This window comes from Chrysemys picta, chromosome 1 (genome assembly GCF_011386835.1).
Source record: "Chrysemys picta bellii isolate R12L10 chromosome 1, ASM1138683v2, whole genome shotgun sequence".
NCBI lineage: Eukaryota > Metazoa > Chordata > Testudines > Emydidae > Chrysemys > Chrysemys picta.
This window is the reverse complement of record NC_088791.1, coordinates 137,519,512-137,545,950: the sequence shown is the minus strand read 5'-3', so window position 1 is coordinate 137,545,950 and position 26,439 is coordinate 137,519,512. Positions and strand designations below refer to the sequence as shown.

Genomic DNA, 26,439 nt, shown 5'->3' with positions numbered 1-26,439 from the left:
TCAGCTAAACCCTGAGTATGTGGGCAAGACTCTCCTGCTAGACACCCAGGAAAGAATTCTTTGTAGTAACTCAGATCCCACCCCATCTAACATCCCATCAAAAGCCATTGGGCATATTTACCGCTAATAGTCAAAGACCAATTAATTGCCCAAATTAGACTATCCCATTATACCATCCCCTCCAAAACTTATCAAGCTTAGTCTTGAAGCCAGATATGTCTTTTGCCCCCACTTGGAAGGCTGTTCCACAACTTCACTCCTCTGATGGTTAGAAACCTTAATCTAATTTCAAGTCTAAACTTCCTGATGGCCAGTTTATATCCATTTTTTCTTGTGTCCACATTGGTACTCAGCTTAAATAATTCCTTTCCCTTCCTGGTATTTATTCCTCTTATATTTATAGAGAGGAATCATATCTCCCCTCAGCCTTCTTTTGGTTAGGCTAAACAAGCCAATCTCTGAGGGTATGTCTACACTACGAAATTAGGTCGAATTTATGGAAGCCGGTTTTATAGATATTGGTTTTATACAGTCGATTGTGTGTGTCCCCACATAAAATGCTCTAAGTGCATGAATCCAGCGGACCGTGTCCACAGTTCCGAGGCTAGCGTCGACTTCCGGAGCGTTGCACTGTGGGTAGCTATCCCACAGTTCCCGCAGTCTCCGCCGCCCATTGGAATTCTGGGTTGAGATCCCAATGCCTGATGATGCAAAACAGTGTCGCGGGGGGTTCTGGGTAAATGCCGTCAGGCCCCTCCCACTCCGTCAGAGCAGCAGCAGACAATCGATTTGCGCCTTTTTACCTGGGTTACCTGTGCAGACAACATACCACGGCAAGCACGGAGCCCGCTCAGCTCAGCTCACCATCACCATATGTCATCTGGGTGCCAGCAGACGTGGTACTGCATTGCTACACAGCAGCAGCCCCTTGCCTTTTGGCAGTAGATGGTATATTAAGATTGATATCCATCATCGTCGTATTCCAGTTCAATCAGAGGCACCTAGGCAGACATGCTTTGTCTCCTGGAGACTCAGTCCTGCCGGCAGTCCTATTGAACCGTCTTGACGATGATGGCTAGCAGTTGTAGTACAGTATCTTCTGCCAAGCACCCAGAAGATGCCGAGGGCTATCAGTGATGTTGCACCGTCGGCTGCCAGCTTAAGATGTAAAAAATAGATGTATTCATTTGCTTCCCCCTCCCTCCATGAAATCAACGGCCTGCTAAACCCAGGGTTTTGAGTTCAATCTTTGGGGGGGCCATTCTGTGTGACAGTTGTTTGTGTTTCTCCCTGATGCACAGCCACCTTTGTTGATTTTAATTCCCTGTACCTGTACGCCATGTCGTCAGTCGCCCCTCCCTCCCTCCGTCAGTTTCACGCTTTTTTTCAGACCAGACACTATAGCACTGGGATCATGGAGCATGCTCAGATCACCGCGGCAATTATGAGCACTATGAACACCACGTGCATTGTCCTGGAGTATATGAAGAGCCAGGACATGCCAAAGCAAAACCAGGACCAGCCGATGAGGCGATTGCAGCGCGGCGACGAGAGTGATGAGGAAATTGACATGGACACAGCCCTCACACAAGGTACGGGTCCCAGCAATGTGCAAATCACGGTGTTACTGGGGCAGGTTCATGCCGTGGAACACCGATCATGGGCCCGGGAAACAAGCACAGACTGGTGGGACCGCATCATGTTGCGGGTCTGGGACGATTCCCAGTGGCTGCGAAACTTTCGCATACATAAGGGCACTTTCATGGAACTTTGTGATTTGCTTTCCTCTGCCCTGAAGCGCCAGAATACCAGGATGAGAGCAGCCCTCACAGTTGAGAAGCGAGTGGCGATAGCCCTGTGGAAGCTTGCAATGCCAGACAGCTACTGGTCAGTCGGGAATCAATTTGGAGTGGGCAAATCTACTGTGGGGGCTGCTGTGATCCAAGTTGCCAGGGCAATCAAAGACCTGCTGATATCAAGGGTAGTGACTCTGGGAAACGTGCACGCCATAGTGGATGGCTTTGCTGCAATGGGATTCCCAAACTGTGGTGGGGCGATAGACGGAACCCATATCCCTATCTTGTCACCGGAGCACCAAGCCACCGAGTACATAAACCGCAAGGGGTACTTTTCAATGCTGCTGCAAGCCCTGGTGGTTTCACCAACATCAACGTGGGATAGCCGGGAAAGGTACATGATGCTCGCGTCTTCAGGCACTCTGGTCTGTTTCGAAAGCTGGAGGAAGGAACTTTCTTCCCGGACCAGAAAATAACCGTTGGGGATGTTGAAATGCCTATCGTGATCCTTGGGGACCCAGCCTACCCATTATGCCATGGCTCATGAAGCCATACACAGGCAGTCTGGACCGTAGTTAGGACCTGTTCAAATACAGGCTGAGCAAGTACCGAATGGTGGTGGAATGTGCTTTTGGACGTTTAAAAGCGCGCTGGCGCAGCTTACTGACTCACTCAGACCTCAGCGAAAAGAATATCCCCATTGTTATTGCTGTTTGCTGTGCGCGCCACAATATCTGTGAGAGTAAGGGGGAGACATTTATGGCGGGGTGGGAGGTTGAGGCAAATCGCCTGGCCACTGATTACATGCAGCCAGACACCAGGGTGGTTAGAAGAGTACAGCAGGGCACGGTGCGCATCAGAGAAGCTTTGAAAACAAGTTTTGTGACTGGCCAGGCTACAGTGTGAAACTTCTGTTTGTTTCTCCTTGATGAACCCTCCGTTCCCCCCACCTGGTTCACTCTACTTCCCTGTAAACCAACCACCCCAGCCTCCCCTCCCCCCTTCGAGCACCGTGTGCAGAGGCAATAAAGTCATTGTTACTTCACATTCATGCATTCTTTATTAATTCATCACACAACTAGGGGGATAATTGCCAAGGTAGCCCGAGAGGGGTGGGGGAGGAGGGAAGGAAAAGGAACACTGCAGTTTAAAACTTTAACTCTTATTGAAGGCCAGCCTTCCGATGCTTGGGCAATCATCTGGGGTGGAGTGACTGGGTGGCCGGAGGCCCCCACAGCGTGTTCTTGGGCATCTGGGTGAGGAGGCAATGGGACTTGGGGAAGAGGGCTGTTGGTTACACAGGGGCCGTAGCGGCAGTCTCTGCTCCTGCTGCCTTTCCTGCAGCTCAACCATACGCTGGAGCATATCAGTTTGATGCTCCAGCAGCCGGAGCATCGACTCTTGCCTTCTGTCTGCAAGCTGACGCCACCTATCATCTTCAGCCTGCCACTTGCTCTGTTCAGCCCGTCACCTCTCCTCTCGTTCATATTGTGCTTTTCTGTAGTCTGACATTGACTGCCTCCACGCATTCTGCTGTGCTCTTTCAGCGTGGGAGGACATCTGGAGCTCTGTGAACATATCATCCCGAGTCCGCCGTTTTCTCCTTCTAATCTTTGCTAGCCTCTGCGAAGGAGAAATATTTGCAGCTGGTGGAGGACAAGGGAGAGGTGGTTAAAAAAGACACATTTTAGAGAACAATGGGTACACTCTTTCACGTTAAATTTTGCTGTTCACATTACACAGCACCTGTGCTTTCGTTACAAGGTCGCATTTTTCCTCTTATATTGAGGGCCTGCCGGTTTGGTGTGAGAGATCACTCACATGGTGCCAGGCAACAGAATTCGGCTTGCAGGCAGCCACGGAAAGCCATAGTCTTTTGGCCTTTTTAACCTTCATAACATGTGGGAATGGTTTCAAAGAGTAGCGCCCTCATTTCCCATACCAAGGACCCATTGGGTTGGCCATTTAAAATGGGTTTGCAATGTAAAAGGAGGGGTTGGGGTTTCCGGGTTAACATGCAGCACAAACCCAACTACCCCCTCCACACACACACACACGCACACACACACACACAATTCTCTGGGATGATCCCTTCACCCCTCCCCCATCCCACCGCGTGGCTAACAGCGGGGAACATTTCTGTTCAGCCAAGCAGGAACGGGCACCTCTGAATGCCCCCTTAATAAAATCACCCCATTTCAACCAGGTGACCGTGAATGATATCACTCTCCTGAGGATAACAAAGAGAGATAAGGAATGGATGTTGTCTGCATGCCAGCAAACACCGGGACCATATGCTGGCATGCTTTGTTATGCAATGATTCCAGACTACGTGCTACTGGCCTGGCGTGGTAAAGTGTCCTACTATGGCGGACAGGATAAGGCAGCCCTCCCCAGAAACCCTTTGCAAAGGCTTTGGGAGTACATGAAGGAGAGCTTTCTGGAGATGTCCCTGGAGGATTTCTGCTCCATCCCCATACACGTTAACAGACTTTTCCAGTAGCTGTACTGGCCGCGATTGCCAGGGAAAATTAATCATTAAACACGCTTGCTTTTAAACCATGTGTGATATTTACAAAGGTACACTCACCAGAGGTCCCTTGTGTGCCGTCGGGGTCTGGGAGCACGCCTTGGGTGAGTTCGGGGGTTACTGGTTCCAGGTCCAGAGTGATAAACATATCCTGGCTGTTGGGGAAACCGGTTTCTCCGCTTCCTTGCTGTGAGCTATCTTCATTGTCTTCATCATCATCATCATCATCTTCCACGTACCCCGAACCCACTTCCCTGTTGGGTGTTTCTCCATTGACAGAGTCAAAGCACATGGTTGGGGTTGTGGTGGCTGCACCCCCTAGAATGGCATGCAGCTCCGCGTAGAAGCGGCATGTTTGCGGCTCTGCCCCAGACCTTCCGTTTGCCTCTCTGGCTTTGTGGTAGGCTTGCCTTAGCTCCTTAATTTTCACGCGGCACTGCTGTGCGTCCCTGTATGGCCTCTGTCCTTCACGGCCTTTGAGACCTTTTTTAATATTTTGCCATTTCGTTTACTGCTACGGAGTTCAGCTAGCACTGATTCGTCTCCCCATATGGCGAGCAGATCCCGTACCTCCCGTTCGGTCCATGCTGGAGCTCTTTTGCGATTCTGGGACTCCATCATGGTTACCTGTGGTGATGAGCTCTTCTTGGTCACCTGTGCTCTCCATGCTGGGCAAACAGGAAATGAAATTCAAACCTTCGCGGGGCTTTTCCTGTCTACCTGGTCAGTGCCTCTGAGTTGAGAGTGCTGTCCAGAGCGGTCACCATGAAGCACTGTGGGATAGCTCCCGGAGGCCAATAACGTTGAATTCCGTCCACACTACCCCAAATCCAACCCGCAAAGGCCGATTTTAGCGCTAATCCCCTCGTCGGAGGTGGAGTAAAGGAACCGGTTTAAAGGGCCCTTTAAGTCGAAAGAAAGGGCTTCGTCGTGTGGAAGTGTCCAGGCTTAATTCGATTTAACCCTGCTAAAGTCGACCTAAACTTGTAGTATAGACCAGGGCTGAGTTTCCTTTCATAAGACAGGTTTTCCATTCCTTGAATCATCCTAGTAGCCCTTCTCTGTACCTGTTCCAGTTTGAATTCATCCTTCTTAAACATGGGAGACCAGAACTGCACATAATATTCCAGATGAGGTCTCACCAGTGCCTTGTATGAAGGTACTAACACCTCCTTATCTCTACTGGAAATACCTCGTCTGATGTATACCATGACCGCATTAGCTTTTTTCACAGCCATATCACATTGGTGGCTCATAGTCATCCTGTGATCAACCAACACTCCGAGGTCCTTCTCCTCCTCCTCCTCTGTTACTTCCAACTGATGCGTCCCCAGCTTATAACAATAATTCTTGTTATTAATCCCTAAATGCATGACCTTGCACTTTTCACTATTAAATTTCATCCTGTTACTATTACTCCAGTTTACAAGGACATCCAGATCTTCCTGTATGATATCCTGGTCCTTCTCTGTATTGGCAATACCTCCCAGCTTTGTGTCATCCGCAAAATTTATTAGCACATTCCCACTTTTTGTGCCAAGATCAGTAATAAAAAGATTAAATAAGATTGGTCCCAAAACTGATCTTTGAGGAACGCCACTAGTAACCTCCCTCCAGCCTGACAGTTCACCTTTCAGTACAACCCGTTGTAGTCTCCCCATTAACCAGTTCCTTATTCACCTTTCAATTTTCATATTGATCCCCATCTTTTCCAATTTAACTAATAATTCCCTATGTGGAGCCATATCAAATGCTTTACTGAAATCCAGGTAAATTAGATCCACTGTGTTTCCTATGTCTAAAAAAATCTGTTACCTTCTCAAAGAAGGAGATCAGGTTGGTTTGGCACGATCTATCTTCTGTAAAACCATGTTGTATTTTGTCCCAATTACCATTGACCTCAATTGTCCTTAACTACTTTCTCCTTTAAAATTTTTTCCAAGACCTTGCATACTACAGATGTCAAATTAACAGGCCTGTAGTTGCTCGGATCATGTTTTTTTCCCTTTCTTAAAGACAGGAACTATGTTAGCAATTCTCCAGTCATACGGTATAACCACTGAGTTTACAGATTCATTAAAAATTCTTGCTAATGGGCTTACGATTTCATGTGCCAGTTCCTTTAATATTCTTGGATGAAGATAATCTGGGCCCTCCCGATTTAGTCCCATTAAGCTGTTTGAGTTTGGCTTCTACCTCGGATGTGGTAATATCTACCTCCATATCCTCATTCCCATTTGGCATCCTACCATTATCCCTAAACTCCTTATTAAAGACTGAGGCAAAGTATTTGTTTAGATATTGGGCTATGCCTAGATTATCCTTATGCAGTATTACAGTTTATATTGGCTAATACAGTGATTTATCGGTGCTTCCCTTTACAGCATTAGAGAATGTGTTATTGCTGAGATCATATTAAGTCATTATGGCTTCCCTATAAAACCAAGAAGACCTGCAGCATTACATCAGTTGTCACGACACAGCAGTAAGTTATCATGGCTTCTCTACACCACAGAGACCAAACAGCCCACCTACCTCCACTAACAGCTGTTTGATCACCGTGTCCTTCCGCCCTTTGTCCAGGGTCTCCACTACCTCGTTCCCGCAGGGCAGATCCGTCTTCAGGGCCTCAGCGCTCACTGAGAAATTCACATTACCTGAAACAAAGAAAACTAAGTGTTCTGCCAGGCACTGCAGCTACAGGGTTGTCAATGTCATTCGCTTGGTGTTCTGCTTTGATTACATGGAAACCTCTCTAAAGAGGGCAGAGCTCAAGTCACATTGTGCAGGCTAGCACTTTAGCACAGCTCTGCAGTGGCCTTCCAACCCCTCGGCTACAATGGCTACACCAAATGGGGCTGGGCAAGATGGAGCGGAGGGGAGTGCAGGGTCAGGTCTTCAGATTCTGCCGCCCAGACCCCTGCATGGTTTCAGAGCCATCATCTTCCTTTTCCAGAAATTTCAGACCCAACCAGTCTGTCAATCCAGGTATTTATATGGCCCCCATCGCAGTAATTAGGTGGGGAAACTGAGGCACGGGGACACTGACTTGCCCAAGAGCAGGACACTGAATCCAGGTGTCCTGAGTCCAGTCCAGTGCCTCAGCCACAAGGCCAGCCTTCCTCCTTTCACAGCAGATCACTCCCTTCCAGAGAGGTTGGAGCCATCCAGTATCTGATCCAGAAATTTTGGAGCCACTTGGCTCCAACCCTCACACAGAGGTTTTGGACCCATCCATTAGTCCCCGATCCTGAGTTTTTGGAGTTGCCAGGTCCCTTACCCAGAGATTTTGGGGTCACAGCCCAAGACATTGTTTTCCGTCCGTTCACACACAGACAATAAGATTCTTCTTCCTTCTCCACAGGGGTAGCCCGGAAATCATCAGATGGAGCCAGTGAGATGCTGACCTGTCAATTGTACAGAGAGGTGCCATCAGGCAGGGAGAGAGAGAGGTTAGAAGGGTTTGGGGGTAAATGGAGATGGGACAGTGCAGGGGAGGAGAGGGGGCAGGGAGTTTGGGGGCCACAGGGATTTGGTGGGGCAGGGATTGAGGTGGGGAAAGCTGAGGGGTACTGAGGTTTGGGGAGGTGCAGGAGACGGAGGAGGGGCAGAGAATTGGGTGCATGGCTCTGAAGAAACAGGTGATTGCAGGGCCTGAGGGACCCGGGACCAGTTGTGGGAATAAAGACAAAGTGGTGACTCCAAATTTACCACCTTGGTATGAGTCTGAGAGCCCTCTGGTGTCTTGTTAGGGGAAGAGGGGAAGTGCTGGTAATGGGGGGCGGGGGGCTATCTGGGAGTAGCTGAGAGGGAACAGAATTGGGGACCATCAGTGAGCGTAGCAAAGGGCAGGAAAGGGATGGGGAAGCGGATGAGAGGGCCTTGGGGACCCTTAACACTGTAAAGCTTGTTCCCGCTTCACTTTATATAGAATGAAACCCATTTAAATAAAAGCTGAGAGAAAAGTCACCACAATTTTGCAGGGACCCCCCTTCCTGAGTCCCCTCCAGTCCCCTGTGCAGGCTAGGGGGCTAAAGAGTCAGTGCCGTTTCCATGGATGCAACAGGCCAGCGAGTTTCCCAGCGGCTGTAGTGCAGCAGAGGGTGTTGTGCGGCGTGAGGCCAAAGGCCAAGCACATGTGTCCATTCCAGGAAGCCTGGAGTCTCCACTAGAGTAAGGGGTGATGCACAGTGTGTGGTCACCCCAGGTACCTTGCTTGCCATGGGGTCATGAGATAGGCACAGGAGGTCTAAGGCCAGGTGCCTTCAGCCACACAGGAAGTTGGTGTCAGGTATATCTGCAGCTCGCAAACCTTTGTCAGCCAAACAGATTCCTTCTTTCATAATGCCCACTCTGTACCCCTATAGTAACACACACCTAGGAGCCAATCAGATTCCTCCTTTCCATCACCCATGTCTTTCCACTGTAATAAGACACTTTCCTAGGGGCCAATCAGCTGCCTCCTGTGGATGGGAAGCCATGTTGCAACTGGCCCATGTGGTCTCCTCCCTGGCCCCTGCTGAGCAAAGCTGCAAGTGTCGCTTACCCTGATGCAGCGGGTCAGGTAGTTGAAGACAGTGGCCCTTAGTGTGAAGGCCTCGCCGCGCACCACAGAGTAGGGCAGGGTGAGCTCCACGAAAAAGGGCTGGAAGGCTCTGAGGGACACGGTTGGGGACAGGCCAAAGCCAGTGTCACTTGAAGTGCAGAACACGTTGGCTTTCCATTCTGTGATGGTGTCAGGGATGGTCACAGCTAAATCAGCACTTCCGACAGACCTAGTGACAAAACAAGAACAAGGAGATGGGGGGGAGCTTTCCTAGCTTTGGGGAAAACAACTGTATCCCTCACAGCATCCTGAATTAACACCCCCCCCCCTTTTGTAACTGCAGGGTCCCTTAGGAGCACTGGGGGTGTGCCTGCTGCTTGGCTATTGTAGGCTCACCACAGACCACTTCCTCCCATCCCATCCTACATCCAGCTCTGCAGAAGAATCATCCAAGTAACAAGACTGGGGATGGGGTTCCACGGTGAACAACAGAAAATCCCTCAGACACACAGCTATAGAAAAGGATGAAATGCATAGCTAGTAGTGACTTCTGCACCAGAGCTGAGACCAAAGAGAAATTACATCACACACACACACACACACACACACTCTCTCTCTCTCTTTTAACAGGGGACTGTCCATTGTGATCCACACAATTAATTGTCTCCCAGTTACTGAGAGGAGAAGGAGTGGATGTGGTGTATTAGTAGAACTAGTTACTTCCCGCCTTTCCTCTACCTGCCTATCCATCCCTCATGCTTGTCTCTCTCTAGTCTATCTACAAAAGGTACTCCAGCTATCACAGAAGGATATAAGCACATCTCATAGGTGTCTGAGCAACTTTTTCTGAGTGTCTGTGTAACCCAGTTGACCACACTCACCACATCCCATAAACATCACTTACTTCACTGGAACTAAATCCCAAATCCACGTCTCAGGGAAATACTTCCGGATGGTCTCCACTGGGTCATGAGCGATGATGGGATACAAATGATTGGAGAAGCGAACGAAATGGGATGCATCCATCACTGCAGCTATCCCAAATGGATGCTCTTTTTTAGACATTAGGGGTGCAGGATGTGGCAAGGGAAGAGAGGACATAATATGTTAGACCTTATTCTAAACTATGGCACTTTGTTTACAGTTAGTGATAGGCCTGATCCTAAACCCTAGATCTAATAACCCTTCCTCACAAACTTCAGCCATGTTCAGACCCAAACTTAGACCTGTCTCTGCTCGCAACCAATTATTCTCTTCCGCACGCCACTCCCAGCGTCATCATCTTTTTAGAACCTTTTTCAAAGCCATTGAAAAAACATCTCTATTGCCCTATTGTGATCTCAAACTGTTTGCTTTCTAAAGACTTCTGCGCCCCTTACAGGGGTGGGATGGATGGATGGACATATTTATTCCCCCACCTCCAATCCCAGAATGTATGGGAAGCCCAGATGTAATGACTGTGTTGAAGTAACCCCTAGAGCCCTGCCTATATCCACTTCAATATGGAATCAGCCTGTGGAACTCACTGCCCCAAGACATTATAGATGCAGTAGCTAAGTCAGATTCACAGGGAAAAAAATTGTGTTTGTATATGACTAAGAGTAATAGCAACACTAGTGACACCAGCTAGGATTCACATGGTCAGGGATATCAGTTTTCGTGCATCAGGATTGTCGGAGAATAACACAAGTTGATAAGAAGCCGTAGGCCAGGAAGAAATTTGCCCCATGGTACTGCACAGTGAGGTGTATTACCAAGGTTTTCCATCTTACTCTGAAGCAGCCACCACTGGCCACTGTCTGAAGAGGGATCCTGCACTAAAAAGACGACAGTGCTGATCCAATATGGTCAGGAGGCAGGACACAGCCATATATAGACCAGTAGTCTGATGTTCTACGGTAGGAATGGGGACAATGGGTTAGAGGGTCAGTAATCTGATCTGGTTACTCTTCATTTTCACTAGTGTAATTGAGAGCATATTTAACACTAATATTTAGCCATCTAATCTCAGAGCTCTTCACAAGGTTGTGTAAGTATAATTAGTCCCCTTTTACAGATAGGAATATTAAGGCACAAAGAAGTGAAATGATTCATTCAAGTTCAAGTTGATGGGAGAGCTGAGAATGGAGTACAGATTTCCTGCTTCCCAATCCTAAACTCTCCCCCTGGGTTCACTCTCCCTCCCCATTGAACCTGGCTCTCTTTCTGCTTAGGTTATTCTCTAGCACTTGCTGGAAGGTGAAAACCTGGAAGTGGAAATTGTCCTGTTCCAGGTTGAGAGAGCTGCAACCAAAGTCAACAAGATTTAGCAGCCGTTTTGTGCCAGTGCACCAAATCTACATTAGGGGGTGCAAGGTGCCACTGCATCAGTGTAGTTACAACAGTGCATATTTCCTTAGCTGGTGGAAGGTTAGCCAGCAGGTGGAGCAAGCAGGTGGAAATGGACCAGATTCCTATTTCAGGACTGACGTTAGTGGATTTCGGCCAGCATAGCTGAGATCAGAATCTGGTCCAATTGGTCTAATTTCCATGCAGAGGAGAGGGTGAAAGGGAGGGGAGCAGGAAACGCACCTAACGGGGCATATAAGCAGGGTAAAACAAAGCAGGCTCTTTTACTGCCATTACCATGTTCCATATGTACATGGTACATTCTCTCCATGCAGAGTCTGGGCTTCTGGACCTTGGTGCTGGTGAAGACTTTTAAACCCATCCCCTGTAAAAAGATAACCCAGACAGCCATGTGGTAAAGTAAACCATACGTCGGGGAATAAATGTGCTGTCTGGACTGGATCAGGATGTGACGGGCTTATCACAGTGCAGGGATGGGTCATCGCAAGAGCAGATACTAAGGCCTGAGACATCAATGCCAGTGTGGCTGGTGGGAAGCGAAGGGCGAGGTCTATGTCAGTGAAAGGCGCCGGACCAGCAGCTGGAGACGGACGTCCTCTGTGTCCTCAGAGCAGGTTCATCAGAGGCATGAGCAGTGCAAGCTTGCGCCGTGCACTCAGCCCCTGCCGGCTTGCCTCGGCCCTGCCCTGGAGGGAGTTAAGTCTCTCTGGCCCAGTCCATCCCCTGCCTCTCTGCTGAGATGCCTAACAGTCATTGTCAGGTGTGCTGGGGTTTGGGTGATTTGGGAGCGAGCCTCACTGGGAACAAACCTGAGATCCCGCAGGACACCAAACCCTCACCAGCTGGGGCTGGGTAATTACCTTGGGTGCTGGCTCAGAGCGGCACTCCGCATATGTGTCCATGTGTGTGTGTGTGTGTGTGTGTGTGTGTAGAGACTGGCACTTCACAGATATCTATGTAGACGGGATGGAGAGCGTGTGGGACAGGATCTCTGTGACGTGGCGCTCACCTTGAGAATGTTGTAGGCGTCCCCTTCACTGTCAGGAGAAATGGGTCCGTAGATGAATCCGTTTATAATGACGTCGTCGAGTTCCACACAAGGATTATCGTCTTCTTCCTCCAAATGGTGATCCCGGTAATTATAACCCCTGATCTCCTTTACCGGGAGCAAATCATACACCTGCGCGGACACGCCTCGATGTCAGTGACCACAGACCCAATAATGATAAACCAGCGTGTGCCACCCTAGTGATCACAGACAACTTTAAACTAACACACATGTGCGTGCAATCCCAGTGACCAAGGATGACCCTACAATAACAAACCCTACAGTAACAGAGCAGAATATCTGACTCCAGGGCTCAACACTGATTTTTCAATAATAACCCAGTGTGTGCTGACCAGTGCTCACCAGTGGCCCTCCAGTAATAAATCAGTATGTGTAGTTGTGTCCTCACAAGTGGCCCCAGAACTATAAACCACTGGGTGCAGCTATAGTTTTCATGAGGGCCCTACATAGATCAAGCAGTGGGCACAGCCCCTGTGCTGACGAGGGACCCTACAATAACAGACAGACTACTCTGCCCTAGCTCTCACGAGTGATTCTCGGCACTTTCCAGACAAGACCAGCTCTTGCACCTGTTGATCACTGGGCCAGGCTGGCACTTACAGAGCTGGGCGAGAGCTCGGCTTCAGGCTTCATGAGGAGGACGCTCTTGTCCACAGCACGGACGGCGCACAGGGAGCCCGGGGAGGCTCCGATCCGGAGGTGAGTGTCGGAGGCGGGGAGGCCCTCGGCCGGTGAGAAATGCAAGTCGACCTGCAACCCCAGGAAAGGAGTTAGAGGAGCTACTTCTCCAGGTACCTTCACACTCTGCCTCGCAGCACAGCCCAGTCCTGGAACCGCCTCACAGCTCTGCCAATGCCCCTGAACTCTGCCCTGCAGCCCCCGCTATTCCAGTCCTGGGCTCCCCACACAGCCCTGCCAATGCCCCTCATCCCTGACCAATGCAATTCAAACATGACCAGCAGCGCCCCCATACGTCAATTGTGCCTCCATTATTCTGCCTATGCAAATTACTCCTGATGTGCATTCATCTCTCATATTCAATTACTGATCCATGGTCAGTGCCCGATGGGCTCATGGAGCCATTGAACATTTCCTGAGTCTTCCTTGAAATTTGCAATTCCAGGTTCCACAGGTGGGCCATTGTCCATGGGGAGAATGTGAGTTATAGAAACCGGATGCTCACCTTATTGGCAAAGCAGTTTTCAATCTTGAAATCTTCGGAATTGGCGATAACGTCCCCGCTGGGTAAAGTGATGTATACGAGTACCCGGGCCAGGGGGGCGATATCAGGCCCCATAGGGAGCCTCAGCTCAAATACCTGGATATCTGGCAAACAGAGACAGGGGGGTAGGGGATAAGCTATAGAGAATGAGCTCCAGGGCCACACATTTCCCTAGGCTCCCTCATTATGGCTGCAACATCAGCCACCCTGAAAAATTCTCTATCCAAGGGTAAGATTTTTGGCGCATACTTGAGGCCTTGGACTCTTACTGCAGACACCCGGTGTGGGATATTCAGGTGAGATGGGTTTGGTGGATCTCAGCATGTCTCCTAAATCCATATCAGCTAGAGTCTAGCACTGTCCTCCATCAGTGCAGGACCCCCCTGCCCATGCAATAATGAAGGCGAGGAAAGAAGTGCATGTACAGGGGCTCTGTGCGGAGGGTTGTGCGCACAGGGCTGCAGAGGGGGTGGGATTCCACACTCCTGCTCCTGAAGGTGGAATTTGCCCAGCCAGCCTGAATCAGTCAAACTGGGGATCCCTTCAGACTGCCATTAATGAAATGAAATCGGTCAGGGGAACTGTGTGTGGGTCAAAGGGAGAGAGAGACCATGACTAGTGAGACAAGAAGGAAAGAGAGAAAGTGAAGAGGGGAGAAGGGCGCTGTTTTCGGCACCTCCTTCAGACACAGCAGCTCAGCCTCCCAGGACAGGCAGAGAAAGTGGTGGGGAGAGCTCACAATGAGAACGGGCCGAAATTTTTCAGATGATTTTTTGTTGTTGAAAAACGCAGACTCGGATCAACCAAAACATTTCACAAATGTGTGTGAAATTCACCAAATGGTTTTGGGCAGAAAAAAAATGGGCAACAAAACAGAAGGTTTTCTTTCGACATTTCCTAAATGGAAGGTTCCATTTTTCAATTCAAAACAACTCCTCATTTACAATTTCCCTTCAATTCTATTTAAAAAGATTAAAGCAGCTCAAAAGTGAAATGGTTCAGTCGCTCCCAAACAATTGTTTTTTGAGGTTTCTGGTACGGCCAGGGAACCAGGAAATCAGTTATTCACACAGCTCTACTCACGTTCTCCATCCCCCACGGGATGCACCTCGGTGCCTGCCCTCACGATGCCTCCTTTGGCCATCACCTGCCGCAAAGAAGAAACCCTCCTGTTACAGGGGTCCTGGTGGGAGGTGGGAGATGCTCACGGGGGAATGCTCAGGGTGGGGGGTGTCTATACTGATGCCTTCCTGTGGGGAACGAGCAGAAAATCCCGCAGAGCCATACAGAGTCCCAGACACAGACTGGAGTTTACCGGGACCTCAACCAAGTCAGAAATTCTCTCTCCCAGCAGAAACCATCCACTGGCTGGCCAGTTCTGCATTTCCTTCACTGGCTTTTACATGTAAATGTCAAGGTCAAGAGAACCTGGCCTCGGGGCAGTTTGGTGACCTGGGACATATATGGGTGTCTGGCCGCCAGTGCTGTGTCATGTGTACGGAGGTAGAGGTCACTAGGTCCGGGCTTACCACATAGTAAAAGACGATTTCCTTCTGCTCCCCCACGGCCTCTGGCTTCAGGATGTAGTGCACCCGGACCATCTCATTGGAGCCGCAGCTTAAAGTCTGAGACAGGGGCTCGATTTTGAGAAAGCTCTTACTCGGAGAGTAAAAGCGTGTTGCTGTGTGAACGGCTTTACCATACTCAGGGGTGATCCAGTCTGTGTCGTAACAGTTCAGTTCAGATTTATGGTTTGCCTGATAAAGAAGAACGTTTTTACATCAGACCAAAAAGTCTACGAGCATTTCAAAAGGAAAAAGTGGGTAATTTTAAAAACATGTTCTTGGCAGATTTTTCAGTGCACAGTGCATTGATCTGCATTTTCCTTGCTTGTATGGAGAGAGAGAAATGGAGAACCAGAGGGAGAGCGACAGAGTGTGTGCAAGACACAGAGTGCAAGGGACAGACAGAGAGAGAGCAAGACAGAGAGGAGGAGACTGAAATTCCCAGCCAACAAACTCTTTCTTTTATCTCCTGATGGGCAGAGAGATCAATAAAACCACAGACATCTCCCCTGAAGCTCAGCCTGTGACACCTCCCATCCCCTAGCTCCCTGGATTCAGCCACTCACGGTGATTTGAATGGAGGTGTCTGTGAAGTTGATAGTGTCTATGGAAAACCAGACTCTACCCTCTTCATTTGTTGTGTAGTTGGCTTCGTAGTTGTTTCCCCCTATGGAAATCCGGATTGTTTCATTGGCGATTGGAGCATCGGTCCCATCCACCAGCTTCACCTAAAGGAACAAATCCAATCTCCGTTGCTTATATGAGGAAGGGAAAGCAGTCCTCACAGTCCTAATGACCCTTTGCCCACGTTATTCCCATGAAGCAGCTCCAGAGGGTGTTTCCTACAGAGCTGACCAAGGGCCAGGTGTGTGTGAATGTGCTGGGAGAGTCTGAACCACCTGAGGAGGTGGCGCGTCCTCACAGAGTGTGTGATTGGGAACATGGGAAGGACTGTGCTGACCACACCAATGGGCCTTCTCCTCTGTATCTTGTCTCTGACAGCACCAGGGGGTCCGAGGAAGGCACTGCAATTCCCACTAATTGCAAGGATACCGCAGCATGTGTAGAGGCAGAGGGAGATGGCTCCTGTTCCCATGGTTTGTGATCCTCCCACATTTTCCCTTTTCCATTTGCAAGTTCTCATTCTCCACAGACAAGCACACTCGTGTCAGATAATTTCCTGGGCTCTCAGAGGTTCCCTACCTGCCCGGAGAAGGGGATCCCTGGTAGGTAATGAGAGTCCACCTGCTCAAAGCTGATTTTGCTCATGGTGCCTGTGATCTCACTGGAGCCTGTCCCAGTTAACTCCACCCCTGAAAGAAAACACAGCAAAGAGGGGCTTGAACTAATGCACTGACCTGCAGCTCCTCCAGATGCTCCAATCCTGCCCCACGTTGTTCAGTTCTGCCAGTGCCCTTCAGTGCTGGCTTGCAACGCCCACTGCTATTGCAGTGCGGCCCCACAGCTCCAGCAGGTCAGCATGATGCATACCTGTACCCTCTTCCGTGATCTTGCCTTCAACCTCAATTTTCATCTCATAATCCTTTCGCTTGAGCTGGAATATTTTAGTCTTCACCACATTGGAGACACAGCCTCGAACGTCCGCCTGAGCCAGAGACCAAAGAGGAAATTACCAGGGAAATCCCTGTACAATTCAGGTCCGTGTGAAACAGGAACAGATACCCCAGCACCCAAGACATTTGCCTACTGCTTGGTTTGCCTTAATGCCATCCTCTTACTGGCTTGATCCGGCCTGACTTCCTCTCTTCCCTTCTTCCTCAACAAACCAATCAAGGCATCTCTGGTCCCCAGTGACATATCCAACATGCTGCCCTCTCTGATGCACTTCACCCCAAATTCTCCAAGTTACACACCTGGTTCCCTGATTGTTCAGATTACATCCCCTAGATCTGCAACTTCCCATTAGTGTGATAAATCTCATTGTGTCTTTTATCCACCCTTGGAATCCTCTCTCTTTCTCCAGGCACATTCTTTCTTCTTCCTCCTTCTCTCTTTCTTTCTCCTCCTACTATCTCTGTCTAACCTACCTCTATTTTCTCTCTTACTTTCTTCTCCTTCATATTCTCCGTCTCTCTCTTTATTGCTCTATCCCTATTCTGTCTACCTCCTTGCCCTGTCTCTTTTTCTTCTTCCTCTTGAGCTCTCTCTCTCTTCCAGATTCTAAAGTTCCCTCTTACTTTCTCCTCTGCTCTGCTCCCACTCCCCTCCCCATCTCATTCCTGTTCACTGATACAAAAACCTCTTAGGGTCTTCTCTTTCCCAGCTAGAAGAAATACCCATTCGGGGGTGAATCCTGACCTGACTGATGTCAATGGGAGTTTTGCCATTGATTTCAATGGGGCCAGGATTTCACCCAAGGGATTTTTCTTCATAATTTATATCCCCCAGCTCTGGCCTCACCTCCTTCGAACCAATACCTCCCTCCTGTGAGACAGAGCCAAACTCCAAACACAGAATCCCAGCTGAGGTCTAACAATCCTCTTTGACAGACACAGATCGCCCTCCTCCTGACTGTGAATGGCTAGCCAACTACAAAAGCAATTTCTCCTCCCTTGGTGTTCACACCTCAACTGCTAGCAGAGGACCTCACCCTCCCTGATTGAACTAACCTTGTTATCTCCAGACTGATTCTTGCCTGCATATTTATATGTGCCTCTGGAAATTTCCATTATATGCGTCTGACGAAGTGGGTATTCACCCACGAAAGCTTATGCTCCAATACATCTGTTAGTCTTAAAGGTGCCACAGGACTCTCTGTTGCTCCTCAAGACAGTCGCCTCCTGCCTATGGGATGGGCCTTGGACTCACCTGTCTGGTGAATTCCTCACACACAGACTCGGCCTCTCTTCCATAGCAGTGTGACCTGGACTGGGAGAATCTCCGGCACACACGGACATTCACCAGGCTGGGGACAGGGGTCCCATAGGTGTATCTGTAACCAGAGAGGGGTTAAAGAGACACAAGGTGCTTAGACGGGGAGACAGAGTCAGGCAAAAGAGGCCTTTTGGAGCCCTTTAGACCATTATACAGGGGGGAGGGATAGCTCAGTGGTTTGAGCATTGGCCTGCTAAACCCAGGGTTGTGAGTTCAATCCTTGAGGGGGTCACTTGGGGATCTGGGGCAAAATCAGTACTTGATCCTGCTAGTGAAGGCAGGGGGCTGGACTCAATGACCTTTCAAGGTCCCTTCCAGTTCTAGGAGATGGGATATCTCCATTATATTTTTTTTATTATTATTACCCCCAAGGACTCTGTTGCTGGTTTCCTAATGTCTATTCTCTGGAGCGTTGTCTAGTCCTGTTTTCCAATGACTCCAGTGATGGGACTCCAGCCATTTCCTGGGGGAGATTATTCCATTACCCAGCAGGCCTGCCCCATTAGGAAATGTTGCCTGATACTCAGGCTCCTCTCCTCCTTAATCAGTTGAGTTTCCCTTCTCCCAGCTCCCTCCCATTTGGCCACACCTTTCTGGTACGGAGGAGCCCAGACCTGCAGACAATATTCCAGGTGCAGTCTCCTCAGAGCTGTGGGGCCCAGAGCTGAACACTGTCTTCCAGGTGGGGTCGCACTAAGGCTGTATAGAGAGGTATTATCATCTCCTGTCACTGCTACACGACACCTCTGGAGCACTGTTTTCAGCTCCGGGCACCTCTTTACCCGAAAGCCATTGACAAATTGGAGGGAGTTCAGAGAAGAGCAAGAAATATAAGCAGGGAGCTGGAGGGAGGGATTTATGAGGAGGGAAGGAAGAGTTAAATCTGGCGAGTCTGGTTACAGGATATCTAAGAAGGGACGTAATTTCTGCCTATAAGTGTCTGAAGGAGGCATCACCAAGGGGGGGACCGGATTATTTAAGGAGGCACTTGGGGGTCTGATTAGGAAGGATGGAAGGATGTTAAGAAAGGGGAAATTTGGGTTGAATAATGGAGAAAACCTTTCTGAGAGGGAGCTGTATGAGGCTGAGGCATCGTTTCCTGGGGCAAGGGGAGGAGCCCCATTTCTTGGGATGTTTAAAGCTTGAGCTGGGTGCAGACTAGACAGTAGGAACAATCCTGCGCAGGGCCCCTGGGGATGGAGAAAAAGTGACCCAAGGGGCCTTCTCCAGCTCTGGTTTCTGGGGTAGCAGCAGGAAGGCAATGGTGGACGAGCACAAAGAACGGAGACTCAAACCCCGCTACTCACAGACCACAGACGGCCACTTTCAGCTCCTCATCCTGGATGGTGATTTTCTTGGGCACCTTCACCGACACCTCGTACTTGGGCAGCACTGAGGGGGAGAGAAGGGCCAGACGTTGAGCAGAGCGGAGGGAACACGTGTACATCACTGTCACTTCCCCACTGAGTGACAGACACAGCTTCTCCCCTTCCCACCCCCAAGGCATGGTGCCAGATCCTCAGCCTGCTATAAATCACCACAGCTCCATGGCCGTCAGTGTAGCTGTGCCAGCTTACACCAGCTGAGGATCTGGCCAGGGACTGTGGAACTGAAGAGAAAAACACTGTAATTCCGCTCCCCTCCCATTTGCTCCCCTTGCCCAACCCCGACCGCCAGGCTGTCGTTGCTTTAGAGGCTGTATTCCAAACTATGCTACGCAAGTGATACTTAGCCCTGGTCTACACTATGAGTTTAGGTCGACTTTAGCAGGGTTAAATCGAATTAAGCCTGGACACGTCCACAAGACGAACCCTTTCTTTCGACTTAAAGGGCCCTTTAAACCGGTTTCTTTACTCCACCTCCGACGAGGGGATTAGCGCTAAAATCGGTCTTTGCGGGTCGGATTTGGGGTAGTGTGGATGGAATTCGATGTTATCGGCCTCCAGGAGCTATCCTACAGTGCTTCATTGTGACCGCTCTGGACAGCGCTCTCAACTCAGATGCACTGACCAAGTAGACAGGAAAAGCCCCGTGAACTTTTGAATTTCATTTCCTGTTTGCCCAGAGTGGAGAGCACAGGTGACCATGCAGAGCTCATCAGCACAGGTAACCATGATGGAGTCCCAGGATCACAAAAGAGCTCCAGCATGGACAGAAGGGGAGGTACGGGATCTGCTCGCCATATGGGGAGACGAATCAGTGCTAGCTGAACTCCATAGCAGTAAACGAAATGGCAAAATATTAGAAAAGGTCTCAAAGGCCATGAAGAACAGAGGCCATAACAGGGATGCACAGCAGTGCCGCATGAAAATTAAGGAGCTAAAGCAAGCCTACCACAAAGCCAGAGAGGCAAATGGAAGGTCTGGGGCAGAGCCGCAAACATGCCGCTTCTACATGGAGCTGCATGCCATTCTAGGGGGTGCAGCCACCACAACCCCAGGAAAGCGGGTTCGGGGTACGCAGAAGATGATGATGATGAAGACAATGAAGATAGCTCACAGCAAGGAAGCGGAGAAACCGGTTTCCCCAACAGCCAGGATATGTTTGTCACCCTGGACCAGTAACCAGTAACCCCCGAACTCACCCAAGGCGTGCTCCCAGACCCTGAGGGCACACAAGGGACATCTGGTGAGTGTAGCTTTGTAAATATCACACATTGTTTAAAAGCAAGCGTGTTTAATGATTAATTTTCCCTGGCAATCGCGGCCAGTACAGCTACTGGAAAAGTCTGTTAACGTGTATGGGGATGGAGCGGAAATCCTCCAGGGACATCTCCAGAAAGCTCTCCTTCATGTACTCCCAAAGCCTTTGCAAAAGGTTTCTGGGGAGGGCTGCCTTATCTTGTCTGCCATGGTAGGACACTTTACCACGCCAGGCCAGTAGCACATAGTCTGGAATCATTGCATAACAAAGCATGGCAGCGTATGGTCCCGGTGTTTGCTGGCATGCAGACAACATCCATTCCTTATCTCTCTTTGTTATCCTCAGGAGAGTGATATCATTCACGGTCACCTGGTTGAAATGGGGTGATTTTATTAAGGGGGCATTCAGAGGTGCCCATTCCTGCTCGGCTGAACAGAAATGTTCCCCGCTGTTAGCCACGCGGTGGGGGGGGGGCGGAGAGATGAAGGGATCATCCCAGAGAATTGGGTGTGTGTGTGTGGGGAGGGGGGTTGGGTTTGTGCTGCATGTTAACCCGGAAACCCCAACCCCTCCTTTTACACTGCAAACCCATTTTAAATGGCCAACCCAACGGGTCCTTGGCATGGGAAATGAGGGCACTACTGTTTTAAGCCTTTCCCACATTTTATGAGGGTGAAAAATGCCAAAAGACTGTGGCTTACCATGCCTGCCTGCAAGCCGAATTCTGTTGCCTGGCACCGCGTGAGTGATCTCTCACACCAAACCGGCAGGCCCTCAATATAAGAGGAAAAATGCGACCTTGTAACGAAAGCACATGTGCTGTGTAATGTGAACAGCAAAATTTAACGTGAAAGAGTGTACCCATTGTTCTCTAAAATGTGTCTTTTTTAACCATCTCTCCCTTGTCCTCCACCAGCTGCAAATGTTTCTCCTTCGCAGAGGCTAGCAAAGATTAGAAGGAGAAAACGGCGGACTCGGGATGATATGTTCACGGAGCTCCAGATGTCCTCCCACGCTGAAAGAGCACAGCAGAATGCGTGGAGGCAGTCAATGTCAGACTACAGAAAAGCACAATATGAACGAGAGGAGAGGTGACGGGCTTAACAGAGCAAGTGGCAGGCTGAAGATGATAGGTGGCGTCAGCTTGCAGACAGAAGGCAAGAGTCGATGCTCCGGCTGCTGGAGCATCAAACTGATATGCTCCAGCGTATGGTTGAGCTGCAGGAAAGGCAGCAGGAGCAGAGACTGCCGCTACAGCCCTTGTGTAACCAACAGCCCTCCTCCCCAAGTCCCATTGCCTCCTCACCCAGACGCCCAAGAACACACTGGGGGGACCTCCGGCCACCCAGTCACTCCACCCCAGATGATTGCCCAAGCATCGGAAGGCTGGCCTTCAATAAGAGTTAAAGTTTTAAACTGCAGTGTTCCTTTTCCTTCCCTCCTCCCCCACCCCTCTCGGGCTACCTTGGCAATTATCCCCCTAGTTGTGTGATGAATTAATAAAGAATGCATGAATGTGAAGTAACAATGACTTTATTGCCTCTGCAAGTGGTGCTCGAAGGGGGGAAGGGAGGCTGGGGTGGTTGGTTTACAGGGAAGTAGAGTGAACCAGGTGGGGGGGACGGAGGGTTCATCAAGGAGAAACAAACAGAAGTTTCACACTGTAGCCTGGCCAGTCACAAAACTCGTTTTCACAGCTTCTCTGATGCGCACCACGCCCTGCTGTACTCTTCTAACCACCCTGGTGTCTGTCTGCATGTAATCAGCGGCCAGGTGATTTGCCTCAACCTCCCACCCCGCCATAAATGTCTCCCCCTTACTCTCACAGATATTGTGGAGCACACAGCAAGCAGCAATAACAATGGGGATATTCTTTTCACTGAGGTCTGAGCGAGTCAGTAAGCTGCGCCAGCGCGCTTTTAAACGTCCAAATGCACATTCCACCACCATTCGGCACTTGCTCAGCCTGTAGTTTAACAGGTCCTGACTACTGTCCAGGCTGCCTGTGTACAGCTTCATGAGCCAGGGCATTAAGGGGTAGGCTGGAGTGCCCAAGGATCACGATAGGCATTTCAACATCCCCAATGGTTATTTTCTGGTCCGGGAAGAAAGTCCCTTCCTCCAGCTTTTGAAATAGACCAGAGTGCCTGAAGACGCGAGCAGCATGTACCTTTCCCGGCTATCCCACGTTGATGTTGGTGAAATGTCCCTTGTGATCCACCTGGGCTTGCAGCAGCATTGAAAAATACCCCTTGCGGTTTATGTACTCAGTGGGTTGTTGCTCCGGTGACAAGATAGGGATATGGGTTCCGTCTATCGCCCCACCACAGTTTGGGAATCCCATTGCAGCAAAGCCATCCACTAGGGCCTGCACGTTTCCCAGAGTCACTACCCTTGATATCAGCAGGTCTTTGATTGCCCTGGCAACTTGGATCACAGCAGCCCCCACAGTAGATTTGCCCACTCCAAATTGATTCCCGACTGACCGGTATGTGGGGATGTATTATCCCTACACTAACCTAATGGAAAGTTCCATGAGGAGGTAAGGGTCGCGATGGGACACTTGCAAGGTAATAAATCATGGCCTTATGTAAGGCCCCCCTGGTGGTCTAGGGATTATATAAGATGAGGTAAACAACGTAATAAATCATGGCCTTATGTAAGGAACAGTTGAACCAATTGGTGTGGGGCTATACATGTGATAAACACATGATTCTTCTTCTTGTCCAATCGGTAGATGTGTGATTATAGCCTAATTGTGTTATGTAATGTTAAGAAAAACTATAAAAGAAAGCTTGTAATAAACAGAATTGGATTCAGCTTGCAACCACATTGGTCGTGTGCTTTATCCGCTCCGCATGGAACCCCACACCGGTAGCTGTCTGGCGTTGCAAGCTTCCACAGGGCTATCGCCACTCGCTTCTCAACTGTGAGGGCTGCTCTCATCTTGGTATTCGGGCGCTTCAGGGTAGGGGAAAGCAAGTCACAAAGTTCCATGAAAGTGCCCTTACGCATGCGAAAGTTTCGCAGCTACTGGGAATCGTCCCAGACCTGCAACACGATGCGGTCCCACCAGTCTGTACTTGTTTCCCGGGCCCAGAATCGGTTTTCTACGGCTTGAACCTGCCCCAGTAACACCATGATTTGCACATTGCTGGGGCCCGTACCTTGTGTGAGGGCTGTGTCCATGCCAATTTCCTCATCACTCTCGTCGCCGCGTTGCAATCGCCTCATCGGCTGGTCCTGGTTTTGCTTTGGCATGTCCTGGCTCTGCATATACTCCAGGACAATGCGCGTGGTGTTCATAGTGCTCATAATTGCTGCGGTGATCTGAGCAGGCTCCATGATCCCAGTGCTATGGTGTCTGGTTTGAAAAAAGGCGCAAAACTGACGGAGCGAGGAAGGGGCGACTGACGACATGGCGTACAGGTACAGGGAATTAAAATCAACAAAGGTGGCTGCGCATCAGGGAGAAACACAAACAACTGTCACACAGAATGGCCCCCCCAAAGATTGAACTCAAAACCTTGGGTTTAGCAGGCTGTTGATTTCATGGAGGGAGGCGGAAGCAAATGAATACATCTATTTTTTACATCTTAAGCTGGCAGCCGACGGTGCAGCATGACTGATAGCCCTCAGCATCTTCTGGGTGCTTGGCAAAAGATATTGTACTGCGATGGCTAGCCATCATCGTCAAGACGGTTCAATAGGACTGCCGGCAGGACTGAGTCTCCAGGAGACAAAGCATGTCTGCCTAGGTGCCTCTGATTGAACTGGAATACGACGATGACAGATATCAATCTTAGTACACCATCTACTGCCAAAAGGCAAGGGGCTGCTGCTGTGTAGCAATGCAGCCCCATGTCTGCCAGCACCTAGATAGCTGATGACGGCTACCAGTCATACTGCACCGTCTACTGCCAAAAGGCAATTAGCTGCTGCTGTGTAGCAATGCAGTACCACGTCTGCCGGCACCCAGATGACATATGGTGACAGTGAGCTGAGCTGAGCTGAGCGGGCTCCATGCTTGCCGTGGTATGTTGTCTGCACAGGTAACCCAGGTAAAAAGGCGCAAATCGATTGTCTGCCATTGCTCTGATGGAGGGGGAGGGGCCTGACGGCATGTACCCAGAACCCCCCGCGACACTGTTTTGCATCATCAGGCATTGGGATCTCAACCCAGAATTCCAATAGGCGGCAGAGACTGCGGGAACTGTGGGATAGCTACCACAGTGCAACGCTCCGAAAGTCAACGGTAGCCTCGGTACTGTGGACGCGGTCCGCCGGCTTCATGCACTTAGAGCATTTTATGTGGGGACACACACAATCGACTGTATAAAACCGATATCTATAAAACCGGCCTCTATAAATTCAACCTAATTTCGTAGTGTAGACATATCCTTAGCAAGGGCCCGACTCCCCAGTGCACCATCGTCACTCACCAGATTTAAAGGGCCACATTCACTGTGTGCTCTGGCTCCTGTGCTGCTCCAGTGAAGCAAAGCAGCCATAAGCCCGGTTACTTTGCGTCCCTGGAGTGGTACAAAGCAGACGGACTGCACCAGGGAACCGGGCCCAAAAGTTTTCCTTTCCTCATAAACCTTCCGAAAGATTGTCCTTTGGGGCTGATGTTTTCCAGGCTTAGTCTCCAGCCAAAGTGTCTTTATTCATATATTTTGAATGTTTGAAAATGTTCTGAGTGTCAGGGGCCACAAGGACAAAGGTGTGAAGACCCGAGTGGGAGAAGGGTAGACAGGAGAGGTGAGTTAAGCCAGTTTCATTGGCAGAGCACAGGGGGAGCAAACTGTGCCACTGTAATGCAGCATGCACCTAGTTCGTTCTGCATCCGTACCATATACTGCACACAACTGGTAGGAAAGACCCTACACAAAAATAAAGCTGCATTGTACTGAGGCTGGAATCACAGCCCAAATCCAGTAGGCCCGAGGGATAGGCCTTTGTATTCAGATCCAGATACTCCCGGGCTTACAGTGAACAGTGACCCTGGCAGTTCAAGTGCTGAGGAGAAACCTACACACCACTGGATGGGGGCTCAGATCCAGAACGCTTAAAGCATCCAGTGTTTTCCTGGCCCATTCCTCAGATCTCTCTTCACTCATCTACACCCCAGACAATCCTGAACTGGATTTTTGTGCCTGGAATGGATGAATCCCAGACGGTTGCTCCTGCTTCCAACACCCCCACCCCAGCACGAGTGGGACCCTTCCTTACCATATTCCTCCACAGTAAAGGAGTGTTCGAGATTGGTCCCCGACTCCTTCTGCACCACCACGTTGTAGGTGCCTTGGATGGGCTCGGAGGTGAGGGGGAAGGAGAGCTGGGTGAGGCCCCCATTTAACTCCACCTCTTGCCACTGGTACACGCGGTTCTTCTTTGGGTCCTAGAGGTGAGGAGAGCACAAGGTCATTTACAGGCAGGGTGTCTACACGGCACGAGGCTGCAGAGCAGGGCAGTTGCAGTCCAATGTTCGGCAGAGATACAGGATATATACGATCATCCCCCTCTCCTATAGGTGAGGTTAGGTCACCTGGTGGCTGGCTCTGTACTTTCCCAGTAGTCTGTAAGGATTAACCAGTCAACTCCTGTGCAATCAGCGTGTGATTAAACAGCCAGATACCAGCACTGAATCTACTCCATTGTCTGCCCACCTGATCAACATGCCCACAGCCGCGTGGAGTGGGAAGGAGGATGGGAGAGAGCAAGGCTAAGAGACCAATGCACAGGTGCAGGATGCGATGAGTTTCTCTGTGCTTGGGAGCTTGAATGTTCTATTTGCAGTTTGAGAATTGGCAACTGCTCTGGC

The 26,439-nt window shown here is 49.9% G+C and overlaps 1 protein-coding gene and 1 long non-coding RNA gene across 3 annotated transcripts in view; both read right to left on the bottom strand.

Moving 5' to 3' along the window:
- Positions 1-26,439, bottom strand: part of LOC103306516 (alpha-2-macroglobulin-like) — a 72,911-nt gene that overhangs the window by 22,362 nt on the left and 24,110 nt on the right. For both annotated transcript variants that reach the window (XM_065584646.1, XM_065584653.1), the window contains exons 6-21: positions 25,848-26,016; positions 19,280-19,364; positions 17,907-18,030; positions 16,569-16,683; positions 16,281-16,390; positions 15,644-15,805; positions 15,042-15,269; positions 14,596-14,659; positions 13,474-13,616; positions 12,891-13,040; positions 12,231-12,401; positions 11,498-11,585; positions 9,777-9,924; positions 8,873-9,101; positions 7,607-7,733; positions 6,862-6,983 (exon numbers count right to left, since the gene is read on the bottom strand). In XM_065584646.1, the coding sequence (XP_065440718.1) occupies positions 6,862-6,983; positions 7,607-7,733; positions 8,873-9,101; positions 9,777-9,924; positions 11,498-11,585; positions 12,231-12,401; positions 12,891-13,040; positions 13,474-13,616; positions 14,596-14,659; positions 15,042-15,269; positions 15,644-15,805; positions 16,281-16,390; positions 16,569-16,683; positions 17,907-18,030; positions 19,280-19,364; positions 25,848-26,016 (2,235 nt within the window). The remainder of the gene's footprint in view (positions 1-6,861; positions 6,984-7,606; positions 7,734-8,872; positions 9,102-9,776; positions 9,925-11,497; positions 11,586-12,230; positions 12,402-12,890; positions 13,041-13,473; positions 13,617-14,595; positions 14,660-15,041; positions 15,270-15,643; positions 15,806-16,280; positions 16,391-16,568; positions 16,684-17,906; positions 18,031-19,279; positions 19,365-25,847; positions 26,017-26,439) is intronic.
- LOC135981573 (uncharacterized) lies at positions 20,632-21,389 on the bottom strand. The gene is made up of 2 exons (XR_010598655.1): positions 21,317-21,389; positions 20,632-20,984 (listed from the first exon to the last, which is right to left on the bottom strand). It is a non-coding gene; the product is annotated as an uncharacterized LOC135981573 (long non-coding RNA).